General features: G+C 35.0%; 1 protein-coding gene across 1 annotated transcript; it reads left to right on the plus strand.

Moving 5' to 3' along the window:
- Nucleotides 1-2,932: 2,932 nt before the first annotated feature.
- On the plus strand, nt 2,933-8,346 carry LOC18440697 (Ypt/Rab-GAP domain of gyp1p superfamily protein). Its single transcript, XM_006850835.4, has 5 exons — nt 2,933-3,274; nt 4,612-4,715; nt 4,997-5,173; nt 5,490-7,318; nt 8,121-8,346. Exons 1-5 carry the CDS (start codon nt 3,069-3,071, stop codon nt 8,268-8,270), a joined length of 2,466 nt encoding a protein of 821 aa, XP_006850898.2. The 5' UTR covers nt 2,933-3,068; the 3' UTR covers nt 8,271-8,346.
- The last annotated feature ends 958 nt before the right edge of the window (nt 8,347-9,304 follow it).

Consider the following 9,304-nt stretch of genomic DNA (forward strand, 5'->3'; position numbering starts at 1 on the left):
TTTTAGTTTTTAAATATATATATTTTTACTATCATAAAATTCTAATCATAAAATAGAAACGTGTTACTCTTGCTGAGAAGTGCAGAGCGGGGGTTCAATAAGTTTAACTCGATTTTGTAGTATAAATAAGAATGTGTTACAAGAAAAGAGGTCACCAGTCACCTACCTTAATCTCTTTATAAGTAAATGACAACAATTTATTGCTTAACATGCAAGAATGTTTTCTCTAATAATTGAAGTCCCTAATTTGGATGTTAGAATAACAATATTTTTTGCTATTTGTTGCAAGTGTGAACTGACTACCTAACAAGGAAAAAAATTCATAAGAAAGTGCAATTTTGCATTTAAGTTCATCAAAATTATCAGAAATTCCTACCTGTAGCAATACTCTCTCTCTCTCTCTCTAGAATAAATAACTGACTACAATTTGACTATTTGTAAAAGGAAAAGTTTATATAGAGCCGAGGCTTTAAACAATCAAACTTGAGCCCACCTCAAAAATTTCATTGGAATAAGTTGTTTGATGCCCAAATATCCTAAAACTGATCATCTCGACATCAAGATGTATGGACATGAGAAAAAAAAAAAGAAAAGATTTTAAGTTTGGAAAATAGTGCATCTTGTAATGCATTTTTGGACAGTCAATTTTCAAAATTTTAAAGTTTTCATAGACCTACTCAAGTTTTCATAATCCTACTCGATATACACTATTTTTTAAGCTTTAAAATTTATAATTGAAGATGAAAATATATTTTAAGGTTATCACAAGGATTTCTAATATTGAAACGACATTTCTTGACACTATTTAAAGGTAGGCTCTAATTTGATTGTAAAATTCCGAATGGAAATTTCGAGTCCAAGTATGGCACGACTTGGACTTCTTGGTTTCTCCCCAAGTCTTGAATTTTAAATTTCTATATTAGTCTACTAATATTATGATGCATTTATACCATAAAAAGTATTTATGGCTGGAAATTTGTGCGAATATCTACTTTTACCTTTAATTATAAGATTTAAAGTTACGAAAAATAATACATTTCTAATTAGTTTATGAGCGTTTAAAATTGAACAATCCAACTAATGTTTAACAAAGTATGTTATTTTCAGGGCCAATAAATTATTTTTTATAATTATATAATTACCAAAATTAGGGGTGGCAACAGGTTGGATACAGGTCCACTCGAATAGTATTTGGGTCGAGGTTTTGACCCGGACCAAACCTGTTGGGTCAAAAAGTTGGACCCATACCCGTATACGTTGGTTCCCAGGTTTATCCCTTCGGGTCCCAGGTCTAGTCGGGTCCATTGCCACCCTCACGATGAGTTTTTTTTTTTTTTTTGACACTTTTCTTACTATCATATACCCATATTATTGGCAACAACGTCATAATAACCGCTATTAAATTTCAAACCGTATGATTTGTTATTTAATAGCTAAAGATGACTACGAGTTCTTATTGTACACGATCATTAATACATCCAAACGAATAGAGCTTGAAGTATTTTATCTCCAATAGTCTACAGGTACGGCAGGTCCAACCGGACTTGAACTCATATCTAAATAGTGCTCGAGTCTAAGTTTTGGACCCGGACCCAACCTGCAGGGTCCAAATGTTAGAGGTATACTCCAAATGTTAGAGGTATACCCGACGGATCCCAAAGAGATAATCAAATTTGAGGGTTTCCGGACAAAACTTATCATTTCCAGTGAGATCCAAGTGCAAATTTACTTTTCACGATAAAGCTCAGGCCTTGTGCTAACCCTTCCCTTGATTATGTTCATGATTTTTGGGGTTTTCATTAAAATTTATACCTTTCATTTTTTTTATTTTGATTTGAATATGGTATCCAAATACCAAACTTGTCATGTACCATAAAAATGGAATAACTTTAATTCTGAAAAAGAAGTGGACTTCTTTGACCATTTGTTATTTGATGGTGTCCTTTTGTACAGTTTCCCTCAAAAGAAAGGGGTACCGCGTTTTATATATGTGGCATATGCCCATGGAATATTTGTTTGATTCTAAGCCCAATCAGACAAAACCTTAATTATTTTGCTCCTACACTGTGTCTCCTACAGCTGAAAAAAAAAAAAAAAAATTTCAGTTTCGAGCCGATCGTTTTTTGGAAAATTCATATGCTAGTTATTTGCAAAATTCACATAGATCAATAATACAAGGAAAATTGTTTTAAACGGGCTGAGCCGTATTTTTACATATGCCATCCAAAAAATGTAAAGCATCTATCTTAAAGATGGATCTAAAAATAATGAAAACCAACGGTCCAAATGTTTTCATGCTATAATTATTATTTTTAATTTTTAATTTTTATTTATTTATTCATATTCATGATCTCCAGACTTTTAAGTTTTAAAATCCATTTCAAAAATAGATTTATTAAGAGCCTGCGCTTCTACCAATGCGGCTTGGCCGCATAGAAACCAGGTCCATAATACAATTCTTGATTGTTTTTTCGTAATCAATTTTGGATCGTCAATTTTCAAGGATTTTTAAATTTTGGTAGATATGCTTGATCTACACTATTTTTTAAATTTAAAATTTTATAATTAGAGATGAAAATATATTTTAAAGCTATCACAAATATTTTTAAAATTAAAATTATATTTATCAATACTATTTGAAGGTACTATTTTTTAAGCTTGAAATTTTATAATTAAATATAACAATATATTTTAAAGCTATTATAAATTTTTTTAATATTGAAACCACAATTTTCGTCATTATTTGAAAGTGTGCTTTACTTTGATTGTTTAAAATTTCGAGTTTATACAAAACTGCGTCCTTCAATAAATAAATTATATATATATATATATATATATCCCACCAAAAGAAAAATAATCCTTATATTGTTTTTGTTTTTTTCTGTAATATTCCTATGTTCTTATGGAGACGCTTCTCATCCTTTATGACTCATCGGACGCCTGAGTTGTGCGTGAGCAGGCGACTTTCTTTCACCCCTTTCTCTCTCTCTAAATTTCTCCATTTTTCCATCATTTTTAGGACTTGGGTCTTAAATTTTCTTCACAAAACAATAGAATTTGATTGAAAAATGTCTCCTGCTGTACCTTCTGAATCTGAACCCATTTCTCTCCAGAAGCCAATTCATGAAACATTGAAAATTCATGATATTTCTGAAACAAAATCACGTTTTCCTGGCCTGAGAGGCGTGCAATGGCGAGTAGATCTCGGGATTTTGCCTTCTGATGACTCTTCCATCGATGAGCTGAGAAGGGTTGCTGCTAATTCACGAAGAAGGTCGGGTTTTTGGACCATTTTTTGTGAATTATGAATTTTTGGTTTTTTGTTTTTGTTTTTTTCCTTATGGAATTCTCTCATGGTTTCAATACGGCCTTTATGATTTGTATTGGTTGGTTAGATGTTTTTGGTGACCTTTATTTGCATTATTTTTTGCATATTTTACGAGAGTTTTTTGTTTGTTTTTTTTTTTGGAGAAAGGTAAGAGAATTTTATGTTGCTTATTGAGGTTTTAGTCGAATGCGTTTTTTTTTTATCAAAGATGGCTTTTTTCTTACATCTTCCTTTTTTTTTTATTGAATATTTTCACTAATGATTAAGATAATTCATGGTTAGTATGGAATTACGAAATGGGTTTTATTTATTTTGTGTTTTTTTTTTGGGTCGTTTGAGTTTTTTTTGGTTTACATTGCATTTAGGAAATTTACATATTGATTTTGGGACCGATAATGTTCATGTATTTGGGTTTTTGGTTTTTTTCAATTGGGTGAATTTCTCTTCACTGCTACATCTATTCTAGGGGTTTTGGAAATTATTCTGTGGATTAATTCTGAGTTTTGCACTTCATCTTGATTTTTTGTATAATGCCTCTGTCTTTATGTTTCAATGTCCCCTTAAAGTCTCCATGGAAGTAGTCCCTCTGGGAGAGATTGGAAGTTCTTGAATATCTTTCTAACAGGCATGTTGAAATTGGATTGATTACATTGATAATGGCAAGTCTAATATTTGTGCTGGTTCTAAACCTAATCGATCTGACTTTTGTAGCTATGCGGTGTTCCCTGTCAGCTGTAAGGTGCAGAGCATATTGTTCTGTTTGTGAAATTTTCTTCCAGACTTTAGTTATCAAAGAAATATATGCACCAGATATTTAAGCAAAATAGGCATTAAATTGTGAAGTTTAATGGATTTATTTGTTGTGCTTTGAATTTTAAGCCCTTTTCTTCCGCGCAGGGTTTTTGAGGGCTTTGGCCAAGCTCCCAGTTTTTCTTTATTCTGTTCCTTTGGTCCCTTTCTTATGTAAGCAGCTATTTATAGGTTTACTAAATTGGATTTTTTAGTGACATTGTTTTTGTATGGAAGAATATTTCACCTAAAGAGCTTAGTTGTAATTGGAACCCCATGGCCTTCACTATTTTTTCTTTGTTATTTTTTCCATTTTAATTCTCAATCCAATAGAAAATTGACAAAGTTATGTTTGTTAATATTTGATCAACTGGGTCAATGGTCACTCGTTATCTTTGTTTCTATAGGATTATCTGGAATTTTGAGTTACTCGTTATCCTTCCAAGTTAATGCTGCTCATGTTGCTGGTTTATATTGAATCATTGTTGTGGCAGGTATGCTACCTTGAGAAGGCGTCTTTTAATAGATCCACATGTTCCTGACGATGGGACTAAAGCTTCAGATCATGTTATGGATAATCCGCTCTCACAAAATCCTGGTTTGTTAAACTGATACAAACTTTTTAGACTTGGAATTTTATATTGAGTTTTATTTTACAAAGAAATAGAAAAATAAGAAATTGATGATTGGTTTCATCGTGTTTTTAGTGCTCATATGTAATTCCAGATTGGATCCTTTTTTTTTTCTTTTTTTTTCATATTTTCTTACTATGTTTTAAATTCTCAATTGCTTTTTTTCTGTTAAGTATTCATTTATGCTTTGCTTTGGTTTCTTCCTGGGTTCAAGACTATATAAGAGGACTTGATTCTGGTTTTGTAGAAAGCATGTGGAGTCGATTTTTCCGAAATGCTGAGCTGGAGAGGATGGTCGATCAGGATTTGTCACGGTTATACCCAGAGCATGGCAGCTACTTCCAGACACCGGCATGTCAAGCCATGTTGAGACGCATATTGTTGTTGTGGTCTCTCAGGCATCCAGAGACTGGTTACAGACAAGGTATTCTGGAATTTGTTTGTTCGTAATGAAACTGCTCTGTGTATTTTGTGCATGTGTGTGTGCGCACCTGCATGTGTGCCATTAGTGAACACCCCGAATTTCTCCCTGCCATCATGAATCCAGCCTTTAAAATATATATAAAAATAACAAACATGTAGAAACATGACACATAGATATATGCTTTATGGTCCAAGAGCATCTCGCTCTTCTGAACATTAGAGTACTGTAAAAAGCAAGGATTATTAGTTATCCCATCAGAACTTTGATATATCAATATTCTGTTTCTTGGACATCATCGGTGTTTTCTGGATTGCAGGTATGCATGAGCTTTTGGCTCCTTTATTATATGTTCTTCATGTTGATGTCTTGCGCCTCGCCCAGGTCAGAGAACTTCATGAAGATCATTTCAATGACAAGTTTGATGGCTTGTCCAATATCAAATGGGCAATAGAGGACGGTGATGATGACATAAATTTTCGGCAAACTGTGGCCAAAGTTAGCAGCCTGGATGAGCTTGATCCTGACATAAGGTCCATTGTATTAGTTAGTGATGCTTATGGGGCAGAAGGTGAACTCGGGGTTCTCTTATCTGAGAGATTCATGGAGCATGATGCTTACTGTATGTTTGATGCACTATTGAGCGGAGGTGGTGGTGGTGTGGCCATGGCTGATTACTTCTCTCCTTCACCTAATGTGGGTTCTTTAACTGGTCTACCACCTGTAATAGAAGCATCCTTTTCATTATATCGATTGCTTTCTATAGTTGATATATCCCTCCTTGACCATTTGGTGGAGCTTGGGGTTGAACCACAGTACTTTGCGCTTCGATGGCTACGTGTACTATTTGGGCGAGAATTCTTACTAGAAGATCTCTTGCTTGTTTGGGACTCAATATTTGCTTGCGATAATAGTCCTGTTATTCCCGATAATAACAATGATAATCATGTGAGAATTGCAAATTCTCCTCGAGAGGCATTTATTTCAGCCATGGCCGTCTCTATGCTTCTGCATCTCCGGTCCTCTTTGCTCGCTACCGAAACTGCCACTGCCTGTCTTCAGAAGCTGCTCAACTTTCCTGAGAATATAGAAGTGAAAAAATTGATTGAGAAGGCAAGATCTTTGTATACTATTGCTCTTGATACAAGAGTACCCTCTTATTTTTACCCAGGGGCTTTTGATGCTAGTAAATCTGCACTTACTCGTAATTCTAGCCTTTCATCTCCTCGCCAGATTTCAGGTTCGCTATCTCCTAATTCTCTTTTGGGTTCACTACCTGATAGCTACTGGGAAGAGAAATGGAGGAGCTCAATGTTGAAGTCAGAGCAAAGGAAAGGAAGCTTGAAATCGACTGAGAAAAAGGCTTTAGGAAGGGGACGATTAAGCCTAGCAAGGGCTGAATCAGAGCCATCTCATACAAAGACAGCAAATGGCCAAAATGGACATCAGTACCCTGTCAGGAGAAGGCTTTTAGAGGATCTGAACCGAGAGCTTTGCTCAAATGAAGATTTAGAAAACCCATCTGGCAGTATGTCTAGCCCTGAAAGGCCTTTTTCTGTCCAGATAGATGCTGAAAAGGATATGGAGGAAGAAACAAGTGGAGCAGGAGGAAGTGAGGAAAGCTCGCCAAATATATCAACATATGCTAGTGCCCTTATTCGAGCTATCGACAATGAGAATGACTCCGAAAAAAGTAGTGTCACTAGTGCTTTATCTCTTGATGGTGATGATAGTGATCGTGTGGATGAAGCATGCACCATTGTTCCTGAGTGCCAACCCCTTTTGGAATCTGAAACCAAGGAGGGTTTGGAGCAGAGAGAACTTGGGGCTGACGCAATTGTGAAGGTCACCGAGGAAGCAAATGGTAAAAAGGAGGCTGGCTCAAAGGATAGGAAACCTATCTCTGGCAAATTTCAGTGGTTTTGGAGGTTTGGTCGGTCCAATGGAGAAGAAGCTTTCGAGAAAGGAGACATGGTATTGAATGGAAATGTGAATGAGGGGCACAACAACTCTGACCGCCGTGCTGGTGGGTTGGCCTCCGAAGGGTCAAGTAGTTTGCCCGAGTGTACTGATGTAGCGGAAACAGCAGATAAGAATGTGATCAGTACATTCAGAAGCCTTGGACAGTCTATGCTTGAAAATATTCAGGTGTGTCATTTGATTGGTTGCTCTCTCTCTCTCTGCATGTGAGTGATCTATGTGTACATGTTTTATGTGTCGATAGCAAGCACACCTGCACCACACATATGATTGTTTTGTAGCAATTAACGCCATCTTATTAAATGGTTAATGGTTGTAGATATAGTAGTTGTGTCATCTGTAAAATAAAAGGAATGGTAATGTTTCCCGAAACTTCAATGATACAAAAAAATAGTGGAGTCTGGTTGGAAGCAACAGCTAGAACAATAACAAGAGTTACACATTGACTCTTACTGGATATGCAAGAAACTAGTCATTTCTTCTGAATAGCCAGTTATGGATTGGAGTTTGTGTAGTTATTTTAAGATTTACTTGACGTGGCAATACGAAAGTAATTACATGTGTTTTTAAAATTTACCTAAGTAAGTTCTTGTTATTTTAATTGTGTTGGTACACAAAACAGCAAAACATCAGTAAATATATTGTGTAAGGAAACCAACTACAATGGTAATTTTATTTTTACTATTTATGTTAACATCAGATACATGCTCTTGCATAATTGTTTTTGGCGTGCAAATCCTTTACAATGTAACTGAAGTGTCAGAATGATTTCATCTATTCCCATAGTTTGTGAATCAATTCTTTGCATTGATAGCTTTCATCAAAAGATTGTTGAAATTGGCAGTAGTTTCATTTCTTAACTAGATGGCTGACTAGTTATATTTCGCCATAGAAGAAACATTTTTGCTATAGGAGACGAAATTCTAGTAATATTTATGATAACTAACTCTGACACATATCTATGTTGCAGGTCATCGAGTCAGTTTTCCAGCAAGAACGAAGCCAGGTGGGTTCGTTGGAGAACTTGTCAAGAAATATTTTGAATAGCAAAGGGCAAGTCACAGCCATGGCGGCTCTCAAGGAACTCCGGAAAATTAGCAACCTTCTTTCTGAAATGTGAGGTGGTTTTGTGAATATATAACTGTAATTATCATTCTTCCATCCATGAATAAATAATATTCCTGGTTTTGCCATCACTACCAAGCTTCTTCAAGTCCACATTCTTTCTTTGCTTTTTATCTTTTTGATCTTTTTGTTTTCTGAAATGACTTCATATTCAGTTTCAATCAATCAAAGCCTTGTGGCCTTCTTACTTACCCGATAAGCCCAAAGAAGAAAAAATTGAACTATAAGGATGTGTTTGTCGTGGAAGTAAATAGAAAGTCTACTTTTCATAATACTACCGATCAATAACATTGGGAAAACATTGAAGGCTGTAAAAAGTCAAGGCCCTACAAAGTCAAGGGGAAGGCCATAAGGACATGGATGGAAGTAGTGAAAAGAGATAGGGTGACTTGTGATCTGATTGAGGGTATAGCTCTTGAGATAGCAGAATGACAGAACATGATTCGTGTAGCAGACTCTAAATAATTGGGATAAGGCTTGGACGACGACAATGATGATTTTTATTTAAAAGCTATTTTCTGGCATTTTTTGCACAAGTAGGGTTTGAAATGGGATGAGGCAAATGAGTTCCAAAAATATTCATGCACAAGAATATTAGAGTTTCTATTTATTGGGACAAACACGCCCTCATGGTTTTGATTAAACATTTTTAGTAAGGAAATGTATGTAATGGGACCATTTACGTTGCTATAAAGATGTCACAATCATTATTGATTGTTGGACATGAAGTCGGGTGGTTGGGGATGTGTCGTTGATTGAGCACAAAGTCTAAAACGAAATTTCTCGAATGTTGTGACACATTTCAATTTATTCAATTTTACATCCAATTATTAAAAATATTTGTGATCTTTTTGTACAAAAAAAAGTAAATGAGTCCCATAGTATACACTATTTTTTATTAAATCTTATCACAATTTTTGAATAAAAATCATTTGATATGTAATTATAAATTTAACTAATGATTTATAAAGGCTCTTTTAAACTCTGTCATGGCCGGTCCCAAGCTGGTCATGCCGGTCTCAAGTTTGG

The sequence above is a fragment of the Amborella trichopoda genome, chromosome 1 (assembly GCF_054954075.1).
Source record: "Amborella trichopoda isolate Santa Cruz 75 chromosome 1, AtrichopodaSantaCruz75HAP2 v2.0, whole genome shotgun sequence".
NCBI classification, from domain to species: Eukaryota; Viridiplantae; Streptophyta; class Magnoliopsida; order Amborellales; family Amborellaceae; genus Amborella; species Amborella trichopoda.

Bases quoted from the DNA above. Each gene is read 5' to 3' on its own strand.
- LOC18440697 (XM_006850835.4), top strand. From the start codon at position 3,069: ATGTCTCCTGCTGTACCTTCTGAATCTGAACCCATTTCTCTCCAGAAG. The intron at 4,716-4,996 runs GTTTGTTAAACT...CTGGTTTTGTAG, and splicing joins TCCGCTCTCACAAAATCCTG to AAAGCATGTGGAGTCGATTT. The intron at 5,174-5,489 runs GTATTCTGGAAT...TCTGGATTGCAG, and splicing joins AGAGACTGGTTACAGACAAG to GTATGCATGAGCTTTTGGCT.